Raw genomic sequence first — 27197 nt, 5'->3', positions numbered from 1 at the left:
TACTTGGAGAGTAGAGTAGAGTTCTGCTAACCTGCCAGGCTTTTAGTTTTGGTCTGGTTCAAGCTTGGTTACCTTTTAAATGTCATATTATAAGCTTTGTGTTGCATTAATCTCACATCCGTCATTATAAACTCATGCTGTTCAGCCAAACATTGTTCAAACCCACAAAACTTTATTTTAAATTCTAGTGAAGATCCCAAATTTTCCGAAGACTCCAAATAATTCAGGCAAAATGTGTATAAAATTAGGTACAAGACATATTTAATATGTATTTTTTATATTGTTATGCTTGTGTTATCTTCATATAAAATGCTAAGTTGTATTTGTTTTCTTGTGATTTCCTTTGTTGAATACTTTATTGTTTGGTTAGATCTTGTTAGCTTCATTGTTTTAAAGTCCTTTTGAAAAGTCTCTCTGATCTCTCCACCCACAGCTGGATAAAGTGGAGAAGTTTAAATACAGCAAAAGCACCTCGGACTCGCTCCACGCCAAGTACAACACCAAGACCTGCGCACCTATTGTTGGAGACGACCAGTGGGGTCACCTACAGGTCGACGCCACCTCACTGTTCCTGCTCTTCCTCGCTCAGATGACTGCATCTGGTATGACGGAAATTTTAAATATGCAACAAAGATGCATTTTAAATCTTGAGGCGCTTTTTAAAGAATCAAGGGGAACAAAATCTGCTCATTGGTTATTTACTGGGAAACTGCAGGTATTTTAGATGGGTAGGAGGATCATTTTAGTCAATTTTATGTGAGTCCTTTGAGTGTCTTGCTTCATGTAAGATTTTTGAAATGATAAAGGAGATTTCCAGTAATGTGGAAGATAAATTGGTTACAGATTGATTTACATTCAGCTACATAATAAATGTGTTTTGGCTAGTGTTCATTTTGTCAGCAGTTTTTAAATTTGGTCTCAGTCTTAGTCCTGAGATCAAAAGTCAAGAGTTTTAGTCATATTAGTCAAAGTCATCCTTCATATTTGTCGTCAGTTTTAATTAATGAAAACTCTGAACATTTCTGTCTTTTCTTAGTCAAAGGACAAATTAGTTGATAAACCTTTGTCAAGTATGAGCTTTTTCCTCAAACATCTTTTAACTAGAATCCACTTTACTGATTTAAGTCTGAAAGAACTGGTTCTGAAAACTGGCTGCTTTCTCAAAAAATCAGTGGTTTGTCAAATAATGTAAGTATTTATTTTAAGATGATACCCACAAATACTGTATTACTTATCAGAAAAAACCCAAACCAATATCATTCAAACAGTGTGGAAAATACAAGGGCAACAAGATCTTAAGACAATATAAGAAGGTAATTTTTTAGCATTAAAAAACCAAATATCAACAGTGTCAATAAAAACACACAGAAAAACAGCCAATCAGTCAACTAGACTGTGACTTCTGGCCTGTTCAGGATGGTTGGAGATGCATTTACTGTTTTCAGTTGAAAGCAGAGAACAAGAAGTGTGTTTTTGTGTCACAGTGAGTGCACTATTATCTGTATCTGTATCTGTTTAACCAACTAAATTATCTGTATCTGTATCTGTACTCTGAATGGGCGGGGCTTAAACTGGAAGTTGGTATTTTAAGCCTGAAATGGAAATATACATCACCAAAAACCAGCACTGCAAAAACAAATAGACCACAACTCAATTCAGTTGTCAATAGGTGTATTAAATCAAGAAAGCAAAGCAATATTGGTGAGTGTGAATGTGTAACTCGTCCCACAGTCAGTTCAATTCACTCCAGTTTCACCAACATAAAAGAAAGACAAACCAAAAATCCGTTTCGGGTTTTACTGCAGATCCCCACAAAACAAACCAGGAAATCAAAATTAAATAGCAATGTTTGTATTTATTCAGTGATAGTGATTATTTACAATATATACACCAGGTACTCATGGTACGGTTGATCAGTCAGTCAGGTTTGCAGAGTCCGTCTTAGCTCTGCCAAGACCAGCACCTCCTGGAGAATCTCCAACTGGGAAATACACACATCCACCAGATTATTCCTTCAAAGACAAGGCTTATGATTCTCCACGAGTCGGCTACAATCACTCTGACTTTACAACGCCATCCGATGCCGAGGGTTAAGCCGGCGTATCTCTCCTCCTCTGACCAAAAACACCGGCGGCTCTGAGACACACTAATAGATTTTCCAGAGGTCGGTTTCACACTGCGCTGGTTTTTTACGAGGGGGGATTGTGATTGGATTATTGGGAGATTGTAGGTGTTAACTGTGAGGAAACATGAATGAAGTCATGACAGGTGGAGGGTGATGTAATTCTGACGGCTGTTCGCTAAAGAAGTATGAAATAAAATGCATGAATAACCGGCGTAGAAGAAGCAGTGAGAGTCGAGAGCTGTTAATCCCTGCGGACAGAGCGGCTGTGACAATGGGAAGATTGTGTTGTGTGGAGCAGCAGCAGAGAACCTTGTATGGACTCTGTGTAAAGGAGGAGCTCTGTGTGTGTGGCTGCCCGGCCTATCACGAGTACGGATACTGACACATTTTTCTCAGATGATGTTCATAAAAATTATCCCTACTAAATACTTGTTTCATCCAAGTATTCAGCTCAATCCTTGTCTTTAAGTTTGTTTTTATGACATTCATTCCATAAATAATAAACCTTTTTTTGTCTTAACTGTGTGTGTGTGCAGGTCTTCATATTGTCTACACCCAAGATGAAGTGGACGTTGTTCAGAATCTCATGTTCTACATTGAGGCAGCTTACAAAGTGGCTGTAAGTATGCATTCATTATCAACACCTACAGTGTTTCAGTTTTCTGAAGCCTTTGGGGAAGCATTAATATTATATTAACGCTGTCTTCTTCTTTTCTGGTTCTTCGCAGGATTATGGGATGTGGGAAAGAGGGGACAAAACCAATCAGGGCATCACTGAGATTAACGCCAGCTCTATAGGCACAGCCAAGGTTAATACACACACACACACACACATGCAAGCATACAATGTATATCAACAGGTCTCGCTGGTCCTTCCTTGTCCTATTGGAGTGAGGATAGCAGAGGGTGAACAGGAAGGAGAAACCAGCCTGACTCCCTACGCAGAGGCAGAACAGGTGCTCCAGTAAATATCGCTGGCACGGTCGAAGGTGTCTAGTCACTCCGACGGCCTTTACACTGACATTTAGACGACCCAGACTGTCCAAACTGACTCGGGATCAGATGGGAGGGCTTCATTTCGCTGTTGAAGGTGTACACAGTAGCATCAGAGCTTCCTTTTGTCGTTATAGATAAATATAATCCTGTAGTCAGATAAAATCCTTTAAAATCTCTTTTGAAGTAAAAAGGCGTGTTTTTTTTTGTTTTTTTTAAAAGCGAAATGAGAATATTTTAATGTTATTGAGTAGGGTTTTTTTGGCAGGGTTTTGTCTCAGTCTATAAAAAGATATGATCCTTTTATTTGAAAGGAAACGTCAAACAAAATCCCTGGTGGAAAATTGAAGTTATGAAGTTTTCACATAACACTCGCTGCGGCTGACTGAGCGCTGTCCTTGGCCGGCAGAGTACAGGAGGTATCAGGTTCTCTGTGGTCTTCCAAGTATGGCTTCTCACTCAGAAATAACACAGTACTCGCAGTACTCGACTCAGTACGCACAAACACACACACACACACACACACACACACACACACACACACAGGTTAATTTAAGACTTTGGAAATGGGCACCACTACAGAACGTTCCCTGCTTTATTATTACATGAAGTTATCAGTATATATAACAGCAGCACTGGATGAAATAGTTTTAATGTGCATTTAAATGTGCTGCGTTATATGTATTGTACTACAATACCACATTCTGCCATACTGCACCACACTTTACTCTACACTTTTCACACTTTTCATACTTTGCTGTACAATATTAGACCACACTATTCTAAAGGAAAAGATGCACACAAAAACCTGATACCAAAGACTTATCGATATATCACAAGACCAATATTATAGGCCAATATTGGCTTATCACAGATATTTTTTTATGGACAGATATGCAAAAAACATTTTAATGTACATTTTACAGGTAATTTACTCACAGTCTGATATCTTTGATTTTTAAGTATTTAATTTCTTTCTTATTTAAGTTTATTTAAATAAGTCTGTCTTATTTAGTTGTTTATATATATATATATATTAATAATATATGGACTTTCCTCCATAGTCACCTCAGCTCAACCCCATTGAACATTTATGGGGCACTTGAATACTGAGAAAGCCAAGCTTTCTGTGACATTACAAGAAGCTCTTTGGAACAGTGTCAAATTGTGCTGGGATAACATGGGTCATCGGGTTTTGTACAAACTTCTGCAAAACCTGAACTGGACTCCATGCCAGCTTGAGTACATGATGTCATTAAAGCAAAAAGGGGAACATACCGAATATGAAAGATATTCTGAAATCCTTGTACGTTTTTCAAAGATTAAACTTTTCACTCAAATTGTTAAACTGACATCATCATTTGTAATAAAAAAAATAGTATTTCATTCAAAACAAAGGCAAAAAGACTAGTGGTGTCGGACTTTCAGACCCCACTTTGTATGTGTCTGTGTGTATGTATATGTTTATGAATATATATACACATACACATACAGATTTGATAGTAAAATGTATTGTTCAAACATAAAATGCAAAGTGGTGGTGTAAAGGTCAGACAAGCAGGCTTGTGACTGGAAGATCATCTGTTCAATCCCCGGACTGGCAGGATAAATCTGGGTAGGGAATAGTGAAAATGCAGCACTCACCCCTCCCTCATTACCACCACTGAGGTGCCCTTGAGCAAAGCCCTTAACCCTAACTGTCCCAGCGGATCTGATCAGTGAGCGGCAGATCAGACTGTGGTTGTACTGGGCAGCTTCCAGGTGTGAATGTGTGTAACTGTGTGAATGTGATCGGAGTGTTCCTGCAAACGAGTCAGTTATTAATATCAGCACTGGTTTTTAAAAAAACGTGTCTTGGTTTGGCTCTAGTGCACTTGAACAAGCTGGAATGTATTTTTTTATTCATTCATTCATTCATTTATTCATTAATTTGAAATAATTGAATGTAACCAGGGCAAAATTCAGCTCAAATCAATCAGTGTGTTTCTTGGTGGAAATCTGTGAAAAAGATAGACTTAATTAATTGTATAATATGTACCTCACACCTTGGTATACTGATGCTGTGTTTCCTCCAGGCAGCTCTGGAGGCGTTGGATGAACTCAACCTGTTTGGAGCAAAAGGAGGACCTGGATCTGTGGTCCACGCCCTGGCTGATGACATACAGCACTGCCAGGTATACACATACAGTATATATGATGTTGAAAAGCATAGCGTCCTGATAGCATCCTATGATTCTAATTCATCCTCTTCCTCATCAGTCCATCCTGACCTCCATGTTACCCAGAGCATCCATCTCCAAAGAGGTGGATGCCGGCGTCCTGGCCATCCTCACCTACCCTGCCTTCGCTGTTGAGAACATCGACATAGTCAACATGACCAAGGAGGAGATCATCTCTAAACTGCAGGTGCGGAGATGTACAGTAAAGCAGGAAAACATGTATTATGTTGTCGACAGCAACAATAAAGGAAAGAGGATTATTTACTTGATTGCTCAACCTCTTGATTATTTTTTCAAGATTTCAGTCACTGGTACAGTGATTCTAAGGGATCATAGTCATATAGTGAGAGAGCTAAGTAAATGTGGCTGTCGTCTGCATATCTATGACAAGAAATCTTACTGCTTTTGTGATTTGGCCTCAAGACGAGGCTGGATTAGCAACCACAAAAAGCAGGCAACTGTCTCAGGCTGCTAGGGCCCTGTAAACCCCCGGGTTGACTGTTTGTCAGTTGCTTTTTAGTGATTTGATTACTTGCAAATTTGTTTGAAGATATAAATTATTAAGTAGTCTTGAGACCCTGTGTCAAAATGTAGTTATAACACCTTTAATATTACTTTATTGCGCTCACATGCTACAACTTAAGTAAGTAATGTAGTATTCCATTAAATTCCCACAAACTAAGTGACTGAAAAGGATGAGAAAGTATTCCAGTATAGGAGCACTGGTTGGTTTCTAGACCATGTCCAGTGTGCTGTGGGCACTGTAGGAAACAGGTGCAACAGCGATTTTTTTGCCTCAGGCCCAAAAACAGGTGAATCTGTCCAGACACAGATTAAATGATAGAGGCCCCAGAATTGAACCCTGGGGGACTTCACAACGTTCAGGTTTTTGATTACCAATCGCAACAACATAGCACCTTTTTAGAGATATCATCTGAACCAACTAAGCACTGTACCAGATAATGTGCAGATATCTTTTCCAGTTAAAGGTATTTTTGTCCCTGCTGACATCCTCTCTGTGTCTGTTCAGGGTCGATATGGCTGCTGCAGGTTTCTCAGAGACGGACATAAAACACCAAAAGAGGTAAGCGACCTGTGTAAAGGTGGATGTCACCTCTATCTGTCTCTGTCTTATGTTACCTGTCAAATAAGCCTTTTCACACAATTTTTTCTTATTAGTAATGGACAAAAACGTTATTATATGGTGCCTATATGTTGCTTTGATTTATGTTTTCATCATCAAAAGCAGTAGAGGCTGTGCAGATCACGTATATCTTTACCCTACAACTGCAATATCATGGACTGTTCAAGGAAATCCAAAATGAAATCTGTGACTCTTTTTCCTCCTTTTTTGTTTGAACCTCTTAGCCAGACGGACAGGTGTGTAATAGATGTTGTGTGTACAGATTACAGCATTGAACAGAATAACAGGATTATAATAGATTTAGAGTATATATAAAGAATGTGATGAAGAGTACAGCAAGCAGCTTTCAGGTGTCACCAGAGCAGAATAGGACCTGAACCACACGACTTCCATCGCCATGGAGACCTGGCAGGAGGACAAACTGCACATGCACACAGGGGAGACTCACATCACACCATTCACATACAAGACAAGACTAGAAAGAGACCAGAAAAGACAGTATTCACAGAGGAGAGAGAAGGATAAAGACATCATGCAGAGAGAGAGAGACATGAGGTGAGGCTGAACTCCTGCAGGATGGGGAACCAGATCCAAAACCTCAGGAAATGGCACCAACAGCTAGGGAAGCAGAGTGGTTCCAGGATGGGTACTGGTCCAGCAAGAGATGCCTGAGAGACAAGAGAGGACAGGAGGAGAAAATAGGGAGAGATAGGGGCACACAGCTCAGACACTCATGTGCTTGTGGAACAAGCAAACAGAAGGTTAGAGAGGTGTAGCAGATTCATTGAGACAGAAACCAACCCACTGTGCAGTAACTTTAACGTGCTTATCAAAAAAGAGGCTGGGATCAAACGTAACCCCAAGATTCTTGGCTGCCGCACTTTGTCAAGCATTACTGTTACTTGATCAAACTGGTGTCTGTGTCTAGCAGAGCCAACGACCAGCAGGAGACAGAAACAGGAAATTTAGTGAATTTTTCCCAGCAGCCAAGCAGGCCTCTAATTTTGAGGGTCATGGTCCCTGATGAAGACCACAAGCTAAAAAAAGCCACATTGGTCAAACAATAATGTTCTATGTACTACAAGTGTTGCTGGAGTTTTGACCTCTTTAGACTTCAACTAGAGGTTAAAAGAGAATGTTCCCCGCAGGGATCGATAGAGTATCACATTTAGGTTATTATATTACGCTCCTGCACAGATTAAAGTAATTTAAGGAAAGGGCCCAGAGGAATATAGCTCTGTGTTTTAATTCTGGCTCTGTATTCTCTTCTTTGTTTCTCCAGGATCCAAACCGTCTGTATTACGAGTCTGCTGAGCTGAAGCTGTTTGAGAACATCGAGTGTGAGTGGCCACTGTTCTGGACCTACCTCATACTGGATGGCATTTTTACCAACAGCCCTGAGCAGGTACTTTCCCCCTGAACGTGTTTTCCGATGTCCAGTTTAACAGTGGAATTATGTCTCTTCGAAGAGGCACTTAAATGTCTCTGTGAACCTACTGAACATACGTACTGGACCTCGTCTAAAGTTGAGCCTGTTTATTCACATACTATGAGAGAACAGAAATCACTGACCGAACACACAACAAGATCGGACCACAACATCACTGTTTTCCTTTTCAAACTCATCCAGGTGCAAGAGTACCAGGAGGCTCTGGAAGGCATCCTGATCAAGCAGAAAGACGGGATACGACTGTTCCCAGAGCTCTACAGTGTCCCTCCAGAAAAGGTAACAGCTTTGGGTTAAGTTTTATAAAATCAACATGCTACTAACGCTACTTTATAAGGTGCATTGAGATCTTCTGTTGTATTGACATGTTTCTACCGTGTTTTGTGACTCTCATTTTTATCCTTAACGTTGTTTTTTTTTGTTTATGTGTTAACAAACAGGTGGAGGAGGAGTATGAAAACCCTCACTCTGTGGAGAGGGTTCCTATGGGAAAATTACCTCTGAAATGGGGACAGTCTCTGTACGTCCTCGGAAACCTTCTGAGTGACGTGAGCCAAGAATATTATAATCTCATTCTCAGAGCACTTTAATCAAAATGTATCACATTTTAATACATTAATAATACACTTCAAAATAAGAGTAGTAATAGAGATATTCAGTTCCCAATAAGTGTTGTAAATGTTGCATCCTGATATATGTAATTTCATATCCAGATAACGATACATATCACGATATAGCACATTTTCTGTAAATTCAATGAATAAGTAGTTTCTGTTCTGTTTTTGTTCCCCCCAAACCCTGTTGTCTGTCCATCTTTTGCGCAGATTACATTGATAAATTAATGCCTTTTTACGCGTAAAGCTTTTATGGCACTTAATGAAACGTAACAAGTGTAGTTGTTGATAACTCGAGTACTGGTTCACTGTCTCTCCTCTGCTGCGCTGTGTGTGCGCGGCACACACACGGAGGACTCAGCCCCGCACACGCTGAACCACAGAGAGCGGAGGAGAGTAGCGCGACCATAAATGACAGCAAAACGCAGTAGAGACTTTCACACTGAGCTGAAATGAAACAAGGGCACATAAACTAGGTAAATGGCATAAATAAACATAGTGTCATTTATGGTCACACTACTCTCCTCTGCTCTCTGTGGTTCAGCGTGGGTGGGGCTGAGCCCTCTGTGTGTGTTTTGCACACACAGTGGAGCAGAGGAGAGACAGGTGAAGTACTCAAGTTGACGACAACTTCACTTGTTACGTTATTGTAAGTGCAATAAAAGTTTCGCAAGTAAAAAGCCAGTTATTTATTGATGTAATCCACACAAAAGATGGACAAAAAATATTGCTATAGAGTGTGATTTGCAACACAACAAAATACAGGATAGAGCACAATATGAAACGATAGTTATATCATCATATCGCACAGCCCTAAAAGCAACCATATCAGTCATAGTTTTTAGTCATTATTTGCATTTTTTTATGGCTTTAAATTCCTTTTTTTATTTTGGACCCTTGTATTAACTGTTTTCACTACTCCACTGTCTGTTTTTTCTTAGTTTCAGTTTGGTAAAGACCCTTTAAACAAATGTATTTTTTATTAATTGAGTATGATTTAATGTGTGACTCAATAATTAAATAATCTCACATGCAACATGCATTTTATGGTTAAAGAATACTGAAAGTTGCTTTAAAAATGCTGATAGTCAGTTGTCTTACGATATGATCAGTTTCATAATGTTGCTTCAAAATGTTCAAGTAGAACAAATCTAACTTTAAGATCCACCAAACCCAATTCTTGTAGACTTTGAGACTCTGACTTATAAAGTTCTGTCCCATCTTTCAGGGTTTTCTTGCCCCTGGAGAGATTGACCCTCTTAACCGACGTTTCTCCACCATCCCCAAGCCTGATGTAGTCGTACAAGGTGAGTTCTCAGGACGTTTGATTAGGGATCGAGATGTTGTTTCAGTCCCTGATTAGTGTTGAAAATTCTGGATTAACCCCTGGTGAAATGTGTCTCTCGGTCACCAACCACAAGAGGTTTGGAGTCCAAATTCACTGAATAGTTTTTCATCGGTTTTCTTGTAGTGTCCATTCTGGCAGAGACTGAGGAGATTAAACGAATGCTGATGAGGAACGGTATCGAGGTGGAGGCTGTGGCTGACATCCATCCCATCCACCTCCAGCCCTCCAGAGTCCTCAGCCACATCTACGCCAGACTCGGTACAAACTCAGAGGGAGATGTTGTTGTTTTTTTTTATTGCTGCTCCAGTGTGAAAAGCTTTGGATAAAAGGAATTGCTTGTTTTTTTAAATTTGTTTGAGGGATTTTTATTTTTTTCAAAAGGAAAAATGACAGCATGGAGTTTATTTCTAGAAGATAAACATCACCAAAAGTTCACCCACAATATCATGGGCATAAACACCTTTCAGATATGACATAAGTAACATTGCCGGGTTCATCCAGCTGTTATTAAACTGATGGCTTTTTTTTCAGTCAGACATAGAGCAGCGATCAGTTGAAGTTATGTGATCAAGGAAGAAGAGATTTGGCAGTTTTCTCCATCAGGATGCATCACTGACAGACTTTTAAACTTACTTTGCTGTTGAAGTCTTAATTAATGACCAACATGAGCGTTAGGGACGGTTAACTTAATTTTCTCATCATTTAAATAGAGAACTCTGCTGCCCTTTTTTTAATGTCTGTCAGTTATAGCTGTAGTCAACCAAATGGCTGTAACGGGACAGAATACACTGTAAAAGCAGCAGCCACACATTTCTCTGTTCTGTATTTCTCTGTTTTGTGTCTTCAGGTTATGCTAGCCCATTGTGCTAACTTTGAGCTAACCCCCTTCACTTTTCCAGCATTTGGGAAAACAACAGACGTGACTTTTTAGCATTTATTAACTAACACGCTGGAGTCTGTACTGTACATTTACTGCCAGACTGATAACTTACTACTGACCTTTTCCTCTGCCCCGCTCGCATCCACCGTCACTTCTCTGCCGCTCTTTCCCACTCGCTACTCAAATATACTGCTTAAGGGAGCCACGCGACCAGTGGTTTCCCCGGCAACGACACAGACGTTGGCTCACGTACCGGAACAGCGCTGCACAGAGACTCTCAAACGCTATCGATTTCCGAATGAATGGATATTCAATCGGATATCAAATATTAAAAAATATTTTTTTGGCCTCGTTGTGTCATTATGGAGAAACACAGATTCAGTAAACGTTCAGCACGTTCAGTAAACGTTGAGTACAGTTAGACTCAGCGGTCTCCATTAGGTTGGGCGAGTTCAAAGTTGTGAAAACAACGGGGGTGTTTTGAATACACCCCCGTTGTACTGTTACTTGCTTTGAATACCAGTGAAGGGTAATACTACTTGGTCTAGAAGGTGTCGAAGCTAAATTTATGGTAGCTGTCCCTGCGGAATGACAGGAAATTTGCTTATGTCATGACTGTAATTTTCTGAATTTGTTTTTCAGTGACTCAGAATTCAATTTGTTTTTTGTTTTTTGTTTTGTTGTTGTTTTTCACGTATCCAAATTGGGTCAGATAAGAGAAAATGCAGCCTTTTGCTCTCCAGACTATTTAGAAAATGTCAGATTACAGGTCACATGAGAGGACAAAAGGTAGAATTGAGACACGTCCAGCTGTGACTGTGAGGTCATAAGGTTAATATCTAAACGAATCCTCTGTCCCAGGTCGTAACCCGAGGCTCGGTCTGACGGGACGACCCTACAGGAGAATAGGAGTGCTGGGAACCTCCAAGTTCTACATCATCAGAAACAGCGTGTTCGCATTCACACCTCAGGTTGGTTAGAAAACAGAAACAAAGGAGGGGGAAAGCACTTGATCCTCTTAACATAGCATATTATGAATTTATTAAGGTCTTGAGTTATATTCTGTGACAACTAGACATATTTTTGAATCATCTTTGATATGGTTTTTATCTCAAAAATGTGTTGACCATGTGAAAACATCAAAAAAGGCCACATACTCCTATAAAACCTGTTGTTCATGTTCCCTTGAATTAGATAAAGCTGTTGTTTTAAGTTCACAAGTCATGAAAACGCATCCATACAAAGACGTGTTTTCTCATCGTCATTCCTCCAATCTCACCCCCTAAAAACCCTCCAGTTCATCGACCACCAGCAGTTCTATCTGGCGTTGGACAACAAAATGATCGTGGAGATGCTGAGGACAGAAATCGCCTACCTGGCATCAAGGTGGAGGATGACCGGACGACCCACCATCACTCTCCCCATTTCACAGAATATGCTGAGTGAGTTCACACATGCATGTTTATTCTGATAGGGGGTTCCAGTTGAGTCCACTGACACAAAAAGACAATTAAATACACTCTTGTGCTTGGTCTTAGAGTATGTATTAGTCATTTTTATGTATGTGTGTGTGTTTCAGCTGCGGACCACTCAGAGGTGGACCCTGCAGTCTTGGCTACACTGAAGAAGTTACAGGATGGATACTACGGAGGGGCAAGGTGAGCTTAGCTTAGCTACCCTTCAATATGCCAAGGTCATGTCCCACATATGTGTTGACTTTCTATGTTCACACACAAATTATACATGGAGGATTTGGAAGGCAGGTTCTGGTTTTAATTGAATTTATTTAAAATGCTAGTATTTCTCTGCCAGAATCACTTTATATCCTGTAAGTTTCGACATGTAGGGAAACAAAAATGTACAGAAAATATAATTGAACAGTTTTTTACTTCTGGTAACAGTGTGGAGAAGTTTTTTTGGTGGTCCTGCCAGTGGTTTTCACGCTATTCCACTTATAGATGGGTGGCAGAAGAAGACTGTTAGCTACCAGGTTCAAGGTTTTTATTGTCATAAACACAGAATAACAAAGCAGTCAACTACACAATGGAAAAAGATGAGACAACACCAGCATCTATTAGTTATAATAATAATAATACTGTAAATATATAAAAACCTCTCACTCAGGGTTTCTCCTCTCTTTCTTCCTCTATGTACATCTTCCTCCTCCTCCTCCTCCTCTCCAGGATCCAGACGGGAAAGCTGTCGGAGTTCTTGACCACTTCCTGTTTGGCTCACCTCAGCTTCCTGGACGGTAAGGGTACTGGCAGCATGGTCCGGCACGACGCAGAGTATGATGATGGTGATGATGATGATGATGATGATGGGAGTGACGGCGATGGATACGTGCATGAGTTACGTTGTGACGATGGTAAGAAAAAGACAGAGGGATGGATGAATGGATGAGGAATGGTGACACCAAATATGGAAAAAAACGGATTAAAGTAAGAATTTAAATGTTGAGGCTACGCTACCAATTAGCGCTTGTTTGTTTTCCACATCCGTAGTGGTTAATGTATTCCCAGAATACATATATAACCATAGACTGTAGTAGTAAATACAAGTATACACAGGAAAAGTAGTTATGTTTTACTTGTATATACTGTTAGTACCATATTTAACCGACTGATTGACTCAAAATTACACAGAAATCTTTTGTTTCATCTGTAATATACTGTATGTTAAAATATGTCTCAAAAGAAAAAAAACAGACGTGATTGAGCCAAAAAAAAAAAAGTCTGTGGATTTTGTTGAAAATCTTCATTTTAACATTTAACATTTCCCATTCTTACTGTTAATTTAACAGGCGACACTTTTGCTTGGTAGTCATATTTCTTCATTGTCACTGAGAATGATCTATTTCACCTGGCACCCTTTTTTAAAAATCCATAAAATTAATAAATCATGTAATATTTCTCACCTGTCAGTGACGTCACCAGAAATATAATATAAAACTAATACTCCTGTCACATGATCACTGACCTTTCTTTCATTTCCATCCACTCTGTACTGCTCTTTAATGCTCTCGGTCTCCAGACGTTAACCTCTTCCATTCCCCCCCACCCTACTACCATAGACCCATTTTTGTCTTTTTATTTAAGGGGGGACAGGGGATCTTTAGGGGGAGATAGCAGGTCAACAGTAGAGGCCACATAGAAGTGGTTTACATCATCTGAAAGCTGGGAATCTGAAGATTAATTGTCTAGTCATAAACCTGTAATAAACATTGTGTTTTGGTTAGACGCCTTTTCAAATTTTGAAAGTTTAGAGTGTATAAGAGCTTAAAACATTATGATGGAAGTATATGATGACCATTCCTATGCTCACTTATGTATATCATAAGTTGTTAAGTTGATACCATTTGTTACACAGATTTAGTGCAAAATTTGACCATTTTTGACCACTTGAAAATTGATAAAAATGGTCAAAAATACCACATTAAGACACCAAGACCTGGAGGAATGCCATAGAAAAATTCATGCCGCAGATTTCTGTAAGAAATGCATTTTTTCGGTGATTGGATGGCGAGCACTTCTGTTCTGGAAATTGCTCAGAAACCCCTATATTGTCAGTATACCTAGGAAAGCCAAACATCCTCCAAATGCCCTTGGTCTCTAGTTTGTGGTTGTAAAGTTTCATGAGGCTGTGATGTTCCTAGAGGTCACAATAGGTCATTTTATACAGTGAGGTCAAGTTTTAAAAATGGTCTTTCTCAATGAAATGGCTACTATGGGGACCAACATCATCACACATGAATACAGTTGGACTCCTTGAATCCATAAGAGTCTCAGCTTTCCAGTCAAACCCAATTTATCCAATTCCAAGACTGTTTAGGGTCTGCATGGTTTTCACCCAAAACTACATGGGATTAGCATAAAGTGGGCTTGTCTGTAAAGGGGAGACTCATTGGTACCCATAGAAACCAGTTTTCATTCAGATATCTTGAGGTGAGAGGTCAAGGGACCCCTTTGAAATGGGAGTCGTGACAAGCTATCATGACACGGTTGGTACCAGTTGAAGTCTTAAGACAGCATTTTTTTTTCTTTAAGTAAAATTTCAATTACAAATAAATTGGTATAAAATATATAATTATTAATGAACTTTCAGCTCCTTTGCTGTTAAAAATGACAGCTTTAGTTTAAGGGGTCAAAAATGGGGTCATGGTTCGAAAAGGTTGAGAAACGCTGCTTTGCTTGAGCTGCATTTACAGATTTACAGGTTTGTAGTGAGTTGTATCTTTACCTGAATGGCATTGCAGTAGTTTGCTCGGTTTCAATGCATGTTTGGTTGAATTTAACTTATTTGCATGTTTTAAAATTGCTTGTGTGACATTTACTGAATGTGTGATGTTAACATCAGTGTCCACAGATCCTTAAAATAGATCCTTAAATCAATATTCTGCAAGAGTTTTGATTGTGATTGATCAAGCATTGACGTAACGTTCACAGCTTCACTGAAATTAAGCTTAAAGGGTCTGTTCACACAAAATAAAAATAAGAAGTACATGTTTTTCCAAATGTAAAAGTGTTTATTTGAAAAATGTAAAGGCAACAATTCAACAAATCAAAATTTTGCCAAATAAATCTAAAACTATTTGCATGTCTCAATATTACTTAGTAAAAAATGTGCTTTTTTTGGGTTAAACAACCCTTTAAAAACTGCAAAAACTGTAATTACTTGTAAAAATTTTAACACTTTTCATTAAATTTAGATTTTTGAGTTCAATGCTAGCGTTTTCTGAATTTTTAAGGATATGTGTGCACAAAATAAAGGTGAGTACAACCTTGTGAAAAATTTTTAAACTCAACAAGCCTTTTTTTCTCCATCTGCTGTCATCTTTCCTCTTTTTTTTCCCATCGTTTGTCTCCACTGCCTGTCATTATGCCCTCCTCTCCAGAGGCTGACGACCTGGCCCAGTACCTGGACCACCTGTTGGCCCAGTCTGCTCCCAAGAAGCCCAAACGGAAGTTGGGGGCGTTGGGGAAGTTCAAGGCTCTGGCCAACAAAACTAAGGAGATGGTGTCTCTGATGAAAACTGCTCAGGACCTCGACATTCAGAGTGAGTCGATCCATCATCGAAACACGTCGATACAGAGAATGACTCTCTGAAGATACTCACTAACACCAGAGTGCTTTTTGTTTTTGTTTATTTTTTACGTCCAGATGTCCAAATGTACCTGCCGAACAAGTTGTTCCGCTCTGCTCAGCAGTCGCTGCACCTCCCAGAAATCTCTGAACAGCATCAGGTAGGTTTTCTTTGTTTTCATTCATTCCCTACAGACTAGACACAACCCTATAGTCCTTCACTAGATTCTCTGTCCATCATCCTCATCATCCTTCTTCGTCCAGGCTCCAGAAGTGGCGGTCTCAGAGTGCGGCATCCCCAGAGACGCCAGCGGAAACGTCGACCACGAGGCTTTGGTCCATCTGCTGAAAGACACACACAGTCTCCAGGACCAGGCTGATATTCTCTACATCCTCTTCAAAGACAAGTGAGATCACGTCGTTTGGAAGAGCGGCGTTATAACTGTGGATGGCGTTTGTAAAATACGTACAATATCGGCCAAGAAAACACCAGCTTTCTCAGGTTTAATTGAAAATATAATAAACCCACCGTTGCCATGACGCAGCCCAGCTACACACCTCCAACCACCACAAGAAGCATCAGTCTTTTAATGATAATAATAATTATGGAGCACTTTCAAAAGTCATGTTAGAAAATTGTTGGACAAGGGTGGCAGCAAACTAAAACAGACAAATTATTTGATTTTAAAAAGCAGCTAAAACGTTTTCAGCACAAGATAAAACAAGAGAAAATTTAAAAGAAATAAAAGACAAAAGAAAAAGAAAGTCTCTCAGATAAAAGTAGGTTTTAAAAGGACCATAAAAGACTTTTACAGAAACATAAAGCCCCACTCTGGCAGCTAACAAGCTTTGATTATTTCCTGTGTGTTCCTGTGTGTATATTATATAAAGAGGGAATGTAAAATGGCATAAAAAAAGGATCTTATAGCACCTGAATGCATCAAAATGTTATTGCTACTAAACCGCCAGTGAGAACATGTTTGATCATTTTAAGGACTCACATCTGAATAAAGACGTCAATATCTCGGTGAAAGAATCAAATCCGCACAAAATTCGAATCTTTTTACCTGCCTACTGTGACCCTCACAAAACTACACTGTCTTCGTCTTCAGGGGTAAAGACTGGGACACACAACTTCACGGTAAAGGCTCCACGGTTCAATCTCTGCTGACTGACCTTTACGAGAAGGCGGGCGAACTCAAACAGTGGGGACTTGTCAGGATGATGTCCGGCGTTCTGAAGAAGAAGGTTGAGGAGCTGGACTCGGTACGACACACACACACACACACACACACACACACACACACACACACACACGCACAGATAGAAACATAGCAAAAAGAGGCGTTCAAAAACCAAATTACTTAAAAACATGAATTGATTTGGGCAGTTGATCAGAGTTTGGTCGAGATCCAGTTAATGGTCGGATTTCTGCTGTTAGATAGTAAAAGGAAATTAAATCAATTTAAGATTTAAGGGAATAAGTTCAAAGTTTATCTTACAATGTTTTTTCTCTTTTTTTTTTCTTTAATGATATGTTGGGGAGGTTATTTCTTAACAGACCTGTGTGTTTATCAAATATATTTTCAGAGCTGCAACAACAAGTCGATTTATCGATTAGTTGCCATTAAATTATTAAATTTATCTCTTACTATTCTGATAATCGATTAATTGAGTCATTAAAAAAAAGCTTCTCAGATGTGAATATTTTCTCAAGTCTTCTATGACAGTAAATTGAATATTTTTGGATTGTGGACAAAACAAAACAAGACATTTTATCAACCAAACAACTGATCAATTTATCGCGAAAATAATCGTCAGATTAATCGATAATGGACATAATTGTCAGTAGAATACATTGATTAATTAATCTTCTTGGCTTTTTATACATGAAGCTAGTTAGTTGCAGCACCTACATATTTTACTGTACATATTTTATTGTAAACTGTCTATTTTATATGTAGATTACTTGACTTTTGCAGCACTTTTGACCATTATGCAGCAAATTCCTTATATATGAAAACCTACTTGGCAATAAACCTGTTTGTGTCTCTGTCTGTGTTCTCATAAACAATTAACACCTAAATCTCTTCTCCCTCATCTTCATCTTATCCCAAACATTTACATTTCCTAGCGCTCATTTCTGATTGGCTATGATCTGTCCGTAGGCGTGCTCTGATTTGCTGGCGCACCAGAAGCACCTGACAGTGGGTCTTCCTCCTGAACCCAGAGAGAAAACCATCACAGCCCCCATACCTCCAGACCAGCTGTCCGCCCTCATCGACGAGGCCAGCGACAACAACATCAGCGTCGCCATCCTCACTCAGGTGAGTCACGTCCTCCGCCGCTGTCGTCTGTCAATTTGTCCTCCCGTGTCTTGTCTTCTTCTTCTCCTCCTTCATCTTCGTCTCCTCCCTTCATCAGGAGATCATGGTGTACCTGGCTATGAGCATCAGGACTCAGCCCAAACTGTTCAGCGAGATGTTCAGGCTCCGCATCGGTCTCATCATCCAGGTCATGGCTACTGAACTGGCGCATTCGCTCAGCTGCTCAGGTGAGGAAAAAATGAAACTCTTCTTCTGTGGTTTTACTATTTTTGATATTTTAAAAGATAGATACATTCAAGACTGAATGTGAGGAAAAACCTGTGGATTCCCAACTTTATTTATAAGATGTAACAAACAATTTAAATGTATCGTATGTTTAGGAGGTTGATGGCAAAGTTAAAGGGATAGTTCACCCAAAAATTAAACCTTTATGTCAGCTGAAACTCTGTTGAAGCTCAGACTATCAAACATACAGCACCTGGCCTTTTGTCAAACTATTCAAAATATCACATCTACAGTATATTTGTACATCTTTAAACTCATGCAGCATATTCAAAGTGTTTCAGGTGGTTGCACTTGCTTCTCTAAGATTTTCTTACATTAATTCATGACATGACTGAAAGAAGCAAAGAAATGAAGACAGGAAGTACAGAAATAAGAGATGTGGGTCAATAATGTATCAAAATTTTACCTCAAAACTTAACCTCAACTACAGTATAAATTGTCTTTTTTTATATTAATTTGTTTCCTTTTTAAATCTCTTTATGTTTTTAATGTTCCTATTTCTCTCATCTGTCTTTTTATGCTTTTTTTATATTTCGTGAAGCACATTGTATTACATTTTTTTCTATAAAATGTGCTTTATAAATATAGTTTTATTATAATTATTATTATTCAAATGACTAAAAAACATTCAAGAGTTTGGTGAGACAAAGCTGATATAGGATGTAGTCATGTATCATGTATGTATTTGTGTGTGTGTGTGTGTGTGTGTGTGTGTAGGAGACGAGGCTACAGAGAGTTTGATGAGTCTGAGTCCGTCCGAGCTGAAGAACCTTCTTCACCACATCCTCAGCGGGAAAGAGTTCGGAGTGCAGCGCAGCGGTCAGTTCATCAATCAAATCCTCAAATGTCTCCCGTTATTTACAAATAACAACCGATCCCGCGTCCCGCATCTCCGCCACAGATAATCAGATTTTGTCTTCCTCCGCAGTGCGAGAGAAGGAACTTGGCAGCGCTGCCATCTCCATCCATCACCTGGGTAACGTGGGCGCCACCAAGAGCGAGAGAGCCGGCATCAGCAAACTGAAGAGCGACATGAAGATGGTAGGAGTGTGTATGTGTGTGTGCGCGCTTGTGCTTATGTGTGTGTGTGCTTGTGTGTGTGTGTGTGTGCGCGCGTGTGTGTGTGTGTGTGCGAGCGAGCGTGTGTGTGTGTGTGTGTGTGTGTGTGTGCGCGCTTGTGTGTGTGTGTGCGCGCTTGTGTGTGCGTGCTTGTGTGTGTGTGTGTGTGTGTGTGTGTATGAGAGAGATTAAAACACATACATCTACAGTACTGATGATAATAATAATACAGTGTTCTATTTCTCACACGCTCCACTTTAGCAACATGGTATGTGTATAAACCTTTATATTTATTTTATTATAATATGTTTTAGCATTTAATTCATTGTTTTAAACTCTTAAGAGTTGTCCATTTCAGCTAAAGGAGATCCTAAAAAAAAGAAAATCATTTTCATTCAAAGCAAAGAAACTACAAGAAACAGACACTTAAAAGTTACTATAAAACTGGATTGAAGAAGACAAACAAATTGTTTATCACCCAAACAACGAGATTGTCACTTAAAGGAGCAGTGTGCAAAATTTAGTGGTGTCTAGCGGAGCGTACTTGGCAGAAACATACTTAAATATTAATTTAAGTATGTTTTAATTGGTGTTTAATCACCTGAAAATAAGAATCATCATGCTTTTGTTACCTTAGAATGAGTCTTTATATCTACACAGGGAGCAGGTCTTCTTCCACGGAGGCCACCATGTTTCTACGGTAGCCCAGAATGGACAAACCAAACACTGGCTCTAGAGAGGGTCCCTCATGCTACACACTTGGAAGAGGAGAGATATAATCAGTTTATTGCAATCTGCAGCTTCACCACTAGATGCCACTAAATCTCACACACTGGTCCTTTAAAGTAAAAACTGTTGATGATGACGAGTTGGAGGAGGAAGGAAACTGAGTCTTGTCGTTTTTGCAGCTGGAACACATTTTGTCTTTGACGGATCTGAGTAAGGTGATGATGATGATGATGATGTAATGATTGAATCAGATGAGGTGTTAATTCACCCGGCTGTGGAGGAAACGGAAAACGCATCAGAGGAGAATGTTTGGGGTGAAAATGAAGAAAATCTGCGAAGATGACGGGATTTGGATTGAGATTTTTTTTGCTCCTGAAAAATTATCAATTGTGGAAATTGATTAATTTTTGAGGTTGATTTAAAAAAATCTTCAGTTTTAAATAAATCACTGCAGCAGTTTCTTGTTAACTGTGATTTATTTATAAATTGTCTTTTTGTGTTGCAGGCGGAGCGCAGGTTGTCACTGATGGATCCTTCTAAGGTGATGATCACATGAAGGAATATTAACGATCTATATTAATTATAGGTGTTAATTAACCTTCCGTGTTGACATCACCGATCAGATCAATCAGAATTAGACACTTTCTTCTTAAAAACCTGGTTGTGATCAGTAACAGATTGAATGTGATTGGTTACGGGTCAGTAACATCATGTGCTTTGCTTCTGTTTTGATCCAGGAATCCAGGCTGTCTGTAACAGATCCAGTTAATGAGGTGATGATGATGATGATGATGGTGATGGTGATGATGATGATGATGATGTTCATCTTATCTGGTTATCTGGGGAAAAAGGAGCTGTGATTTGTAAATGATTTGCTTAATTTTTAGTGGAAGAAAAGTTAAAAGTTGAGAAAGATTATTGGTTTCTCATGTGTTTTGCTGTATTGTTGTTATTGTTTACATTATTATTGTTTACATTAAGAGAATCTGTTGGGTCTGAGATGTTCTACTTTGTGATATGACTTCTATGTCTGTTACAGATTAGCAGGTTTTAGTGTTTGATGTCTTCTATTGATCCTGTTTCCTTTGTTGCAGATGGATCGCAGGGTCTCTCTGCCAGCCATAGTTCAGGTGATGATGATGATGATGATGATATTCATAATTAATAAATGAGTAAGAAGTGAAGGAGCTGAGAATTTAATTATGTTTAAAAAAGAAATTAAAGGAGATTAATTGAGTTGAACCAGAGTAATAAAACTGTTTATATTCTGATGCTGATGGATTACAGGTTGTCTTTGACAGAGCTGATCAGAGTGGTGGTGATGATGATGATGATGATGATGATGGTGATGGTGTCGGTGTTATTGATCAGGCTTGTTTTTATCCGTTTATCTAATCCAGCTGATTGAGATTGTTTCAGAGGCAGTAATTATCATCCTTAAGTCTTACGGAAGCTCCAATAAATATTGATAATAGTGATGAATGATGCTGCTGTTCTTGGATTCGGGTATAAACGTGTATTTTGGGAAGTTTAAGAGCAGAAGTTTGGAAGCTTGAGAAGTCTGTGACCTCCTCTCTCGAGATGACAATAATACCAACGTTTAAATTCGGCTCTTATCGATGAATTCGTCAGATAATCCAGCAATTTGTCAGATCAGTCCAACCAGGCTGCACAAGGAACTATAATAATAAAACAACAAGAGATTTATGCGTCACATAGTTTTTCAATAACAGAGCACTAATGGCAACTGTTAACTTGCTGTTACATGATGAGAAGTGTGTGCAGAGTTCATCTAATGCTAAAAACATGCTGTATACTGAAAAACTGCACAACAGCTAATTAATCCACGCGTTTTAATCATGACGTGTAGCGGCTTTATAGTTTTTCAGAATTGCCAGGATCAGCTTGCTTTTTGTTTCTGCTGTCGTCACCGTTTGGATCCGACGTTTCGCTCTCTTTTATCATCTTCTGCCAGACTTTGTGTTTTTTTTTATACATCTGTTTCTGTTTCTGTTTTCTCTCCTCCCCTTTCTGTTGCCTCTCTGACTCTCAGGGCATGTCATCTCTGCCCGCCGAAAGCCCTGAATCTGTGGTAAAAAAAAAATCGTCCGATGTGTATGAGCTTCTATTTTTAGCGTATAACACTTAGTTGCCGGTTTATAAACAAACTGCTTTTAAAATGAGGAGCCACTTGGTCAGATTTAGCGGGAAATTGCTCGAAACAGGAAGACTTTGCTGTTCCTCCAGAAAAAAAACCTGTCTGATTTTTTGTTGTTGTTGTTGTTGTTGTTGTTTTTTTTGTGGTCCTGACTCTTCAGGGGTACAGAATTCCGTCGATTGAAGCTCTGGATGTTCCGGAGAGTACTCCCCATGCCAAGGATACCAGACACGGACAATGGCTGCGCAGGAGACGTCTGGACGGAGCGTTGAACCGAGTCCCCGTCGGCTTCTACCAGAAAGTCTGGAAGATCCTGCAGAAGGTCAGTCCCAACATAGAGAGACACACATTTATCTTACATAGCATCTGCAAATACCAGGTATCAAATAAAAGTGTGCATTAAAAATAGTTGAAGTCTGAATTACAGTTTTAAATAATACACATTTATGACTTAATAATAATAATACTGTGTTCCAGTGTCATGGTCTGTCCATAGAGGGCTTTGTCCTTCCTGCTTCAACCACCAGAGAGGTAAGAGACACACTTGATTAACGCTCACTTACAGACTTCACACAAACATTGGAAAAAGGTTTTTTTGAGACTAAATTTTTATGGCTCTTCTGCTGTTTTTTGCTTCCTCCTCAGGTTTTAGTGTGTGTGTGTGTATTTTTCTTACCTTGAACCTTTAAACCAGCACTAAGTTTGGGGTTTAATGGCATTTTTCTGAATGAGAAGTCCCTTAAAAAATCATATTGTAGCTGTCAACAATTTTAAGTTACAGTTTTAAAGTGATTTAATACTAATTTTGTCATTCAAAGAATTAAAACTGAAGTTTTGCCGGATACACAACATATTTTGCTTATCAGATAAATGAGTGGAGAATATGAATATCTTTACCTAATGTCTTTATAAGTTATTTGTTTTTAGGTGTTTATTAATGTATTGTATTTTCTACAGTTTTAGCTTTATATTTTATATTATAACTGTTTTACTATATTGTCACAGGAGGATTTATAGTTGCCTGATACAGTAATAAACATTTATATCTGCTTACAGCTACAATATAATGTTATAAACTATTTATTAACTGTTTATATATGGCTTATGAAAGCTAAATAGGGGGATTCAAGTGAAGTTTTTACAATCTTATCAGACACCTGCCAATTAGAGATGAGTATATTTTGTTGCCATGGTTTAAGACACCATAAAATCCATTAAAGGTATCCCAGATTGAATAGTTACCAGTGAAAACACACCAGTGAACCACGTCTACTGACTACATCCGTCTGTGTTCTTTGGACTCTTCCTCCAGATGACCCCCGGCGAGATCAAGTTCTCCGTCCATGTGGAGACGGTTTTGAACCGCGTCCCCCAGCCTGAGTACAGACAGCTGCTGGTGGAGGCCATCCTCGTCCTCACCATGCTGGCCGATGTAGAGATCGAGAGCATTGGCTCCGTCATCCACGTGGAGAAGATCGTCCACCTCGCCAACGACATGTTCTTCAAGGATCAGGTCGGCAGCGGACGTCGATGATGATGATGTTTGTTTGTCAGTTGGGTGCGGATTTAAAACTCACTCCTTTCTCCTCTTTACATTCCCCCCCTGCAGAAGGACCTAGGAGCAGAGCAGCACATCCTGGAGAAGGACCCGTCCACCGGAGTGTGCAGGCTGCTGTACGACAGCGCCCCCAGCGGCCGCTTTGGCAGCATGACCTACCTCACCAAAGCTGTGGCGGCGTACGTGCAGGACTTCCTGCCCAGCGAGTCGTGCGCTGTGCAGTGAGAGGACGCCGCAAAGCAGAGCAGAGCAGGGGGGTGAAACCACCTTATACAACATTTTTCACGTAAAAATAACTACTTAAATAGGATCTGTTGCATATCGTCACTGTGTTTTAGAAACTGTCGGTCACTTAAATGAGACACGTGTTACAGAATATTTCATTTATAAGTTATGTGTGGAAAAATCGTAAAAAGTCGTCTGATCAAACATCAACTCTAACAGCACACTCATATCAATTTTTGACACAAATAAATCTAAATAACTTAAGTTTCTTTTAAGATATCACTCTGAGTTTGTGTTTTAATTGAGCATTAACACAGGTTCACTGCCTGTCTCTATGGCAACCTCCTCCTCTAATCACCACACAAACTGTAGCAGCAATTACCTCAGCGTCAGTATCTGGCTGGTGTTATTTGATGTGTTTCTTACTGTAAATAAATCCCATAAGACAAAAACCGACAATGTGTTTGTCCAACTCTTAAAATCTTTTTGACTCTGTTGGTTCCTACTGAACATGTAAATCTTTAAAAACAGGTCATAAATACATAGTTTAAGTTTAAAAAAAAAAAAAGGCTCAGTAGTTTCCTTAAACAGCTGGACACTGTAGTTTTTAGTAAGTAAACTGTGCATTTGTTGGGGACTATTTTCAGCTGCGGATTAATACACATTTGATGCTCTAGTGAGCGTTTCTGGCATCAGGAAGCAGAAGGAACAAGGAACATATCACCCAGTACAACTGTGTCACTTATTGTAATAGTTTTTGGACAATAATGGAGCTGGAATATGATATATCGGGCTTTTATTACACAGAAAACACTTAACGTTGTTTTTGTCTTTCATGGGATTTGTTAATAATAAGAAAAACACTGAATATCACCAAACTTATACTTTTAAAGTGACAAAAACTGAGTTTTCAGTTTTGTTCTCCCCTCATATGACTGATGTAACAACTTTTTAAATGTGAAAAGAGTTTCAGTTTTTAAAATTTTGAAGAATGTATTGATTTAATTAGTGGGAATTAATGTTATTTAATCCTGAGAGTCACATAAAACACTTCACAGCTAAATAACCACTGACTGATATAACTTCATCTGTTACTGTAAAGATTTAAGAAATCAAAATAGTTCTTCTAATTGATCCTAATTAACAACCACAGATATGCTAAGATTGTAGTTCGTGTCACTATACCTCCGATCCTAAGTGCTGTATGATGTATAAAATAATAATAACATAATCTATTTATTTTATAGTTATCACTTAAAGATGACACTTTAAAAAAAAAAAAAAAAAAGCTAAGCCTGTTTAGGAGATTTCATGAATGCCTTAACATTGTTGCACTTGTAAAACTATCAATTTATGTGTGTGTGAGTGAAACTACAGGAATGCGGTTTTGTTTTTAACTATGCAAAAAAAAAAAATAGCAGTCTGAAAATTTGTGTAGTAATAAAAAAAATTAAAAAAAACAAACATTTTAACACATAAAGAATGTGTTAATTTGTTGGAGAGTTTTCAGCATGTAGTGCACTTAAATAAATTACATAGTTATGTGTGAATGTGTTACAATTATTTGTGAGTCGGCTTGATAAGTGCAATTTCAGAAGGGAAATGCCTTAATTTACTGGTTACATGCAATAAACTGTCATTTAGTTTGTTGTTTATTTCAGTATAATTACAGTAAAACTCAACCATTTACTTACAATCAGTTGTTTTACATTATTTTGGACGCATTTAGCTTTTTTCCCCCTGTACAAGTGTGTTAATGTTTACCTGTTTAGTATATTGTAAGAACAAAAAGATTGTACTGTTGAGGGAATAAGGTATTTTGAGGATGTACAATATTATCTGTCTGTTTTAAGTTGTGGAATTGGTGTGAATAATGCATCTTAATTAGATTTACAATAATCTAACTGATAGATTGGTTATTTTATGATATCTGAAGACGTGAGCACCACACTCCCAACTACAAGCAATCATGGCAGAATGAGACTGAGTCACCTCTCGACATGATATTCAAGCTGGAAAAGAAAGAAAGCAGTGATTTCTATGTTAGATCAGAACAGTATGATCTGAGCAAACTGGTTGTTGACTGTTTTTTTTTTTGTTGTTGCTTTTGAAACTAATTGTGTAATAAAACTGAAAAAATCTTGTTGTTTTTGAGCATTTTGTTTTCTAGGTTGAAGTTCTTTGACAATATGTGCTTTCGTAATTTATCAAACCGATGTTAGTGGTTTAATCTGGGTCTACACGATGGTTGTTTTTAACAAAATATGAACTTTAGATCCATTTACGGGCTTTTTTTCCGGAGTGTTCGGTCATAGGGCTGCTACTAACAATTATTTTCATTATCAATTAATCTGCCATTCATTTTGCCATATGCCATATAATTTTCTTGATATTGATGAATGGTTTTGTCTATAAAATGTCATAAAACAGAGAAAAAAGATCAAAGAGATGTCTTCAAATGTCCAATCAACAGTCCAGAATCCAAAGATATTCAGTTTACTGTCATGTATCGCACAGAAAAGCTTCAAAATCTCACATTTAAGAAGCTGTAACCACTGAATATTTTGCATTTTTTCTTTAGAAATGACTTAAAATGATTGATTATGAAAATCGTTGCTGATTCATTTTCTGTCTATCGACTAATTGTCGCAGCTCTATTCAGTCGCATCAAACGGTCTTGCTCAGTTGTCATGGACCTGTTGTGATTTCATCCATAGCACTTTTAGGACTCCTTTGTTGACAGAGAGAGGACTGAAGACCATGTGATTTGGTTGAAAGCTCTAGAAACAGCTTGTAAGTGGACCTTGAGTTGGGACTGCTTTGTCAAAGTATGATCTACAAGGTCAAGAATGAAGATAATTTGCTCTTTTCACTTTGGAAAGTCAACCTTAACAACACATTTTGTTTCAACTGTAGAGAGTAAGTGGTCTGAATGTTTGTTAACTTCTCGTCACAACTCAAAATACTATTTAAAGGTCTTAATCTCAATCGATATTGGAGCTTT

The 27197-nt window shown here is 38.7% G+C and overlaps 1 protein-coding gene across 4 annotated transcripts in view; it reads left to right on the top strand.

Annotated features, from left to right (window-relative positions):
• Positions 1–24752, top strand: part of phka1a (phosphorylase kinase, alpha 1a (muscle)) — a 31954-nt gene extending 7202 nt beyond the window's left edge. The window contains exons 4-33 of one of the 4 annotated variants that reach the window (XM_042400781.1): positions 434–602; positions 2662–2744; positions 2854–2934; positions 5194–5292; positions 5378–5524; positions 6368–6421; positions 7764–7886; positions 8112–8207; positions 8369–8476; positions 9771–9849; positions 10014–10148; positions 11632–11741; positions 12068–12212; positions 12350–12428; positions 12954–13138; positions 15665–15826; positions 15931–16013; positions 16117–16259; positions 16965–17118; positions 18021–18179; positions 18277–18406; positions 19182–19283; positions 19393–19505; positions 20758–20793; positions 20990–21025; positions 21347–21382; positions 22571–22732; positions 22888–22941; positions 23723–23923; positions 24020–24752. In XM_042400781.1, the coding sequence (XP_042256715.1) occupies positions 434–602; positions 2662–2744; positions 2854–2934; positions 5194–5292; positions 5378–5524; positions 6368–6421; positions 7764–7886; positions 8112–8207; positions 8369–8476; positions 9771–9849; positions 10014–10148; positions 11632–11741; positions 12068–12212; positions 12350–12428; positions 12954–13138; positions 15665–15826; positions 15931–16013; positions 16117–16259; positions 16965–17118; positions 18021–18179; positions 18277–18406; positions 19182–19283; positions 19393–19505; positions 20758–20793; positions 20990–21025; positions 21347–21382; positions 22571–22732; positions 22888–22941; positions 23723–23923; positions 24020–24193 (3438 nt within the window). In that variant the 3' untranslated portion in view covers positions 24194–24752. The remainder of the gene's footprint in view (positions 1–433; positions 603–2661; positions 2745–2853; positions 2935–5193; positions 5293–5377; positions 5525–6367; positions 6422–7763; positions 7887–8111; positions 8208–8368; positions 8477–9770; positions 9850–10013; positions 10149–11631; positions 11742–12067; positions 12213–12349; positions 12429–12953; positions 13139–15664; positions 15827–15930; positions 16014–16116; positions 16260–16964; positions 17119–18020; positions 18180–18276; positions 18407–19181; positions 19284–19392; positions 19506–20757; positions 20794–20989; positions 21026–21346; positions 21383–22570; positions 22733–22887; positions 22942–23722; positions 23924–24019) is intronic. The other 3 variants (XM_042400784.1, XM_042400782.1, XM_042400783.1) reach the window with 3 other exon arrangements.
• Positions 24753–27197: the final 2445 nt, after the last annotated feature.

Source organism: Thunnus maccoyii, chromosome 22, assembly GCF_910596095.1.
Source record: "Thunnus maccoyii chromosome 22, fThuMac1.1, whole genome shotgun sequence".
Classification (NCBI taxonomy): domain Eukaryota; kingdom Metazoa; phylum Chordata; class Actinopteri; order Scombriformes; family Scombridae; genus Thunnus; species Thunnus maccoyii.
The sequence above is the reverse complement of the archived record's forward strand: the minus strand, read 5'-3'. Positions and strand labels throughout refer to the sequence as shown.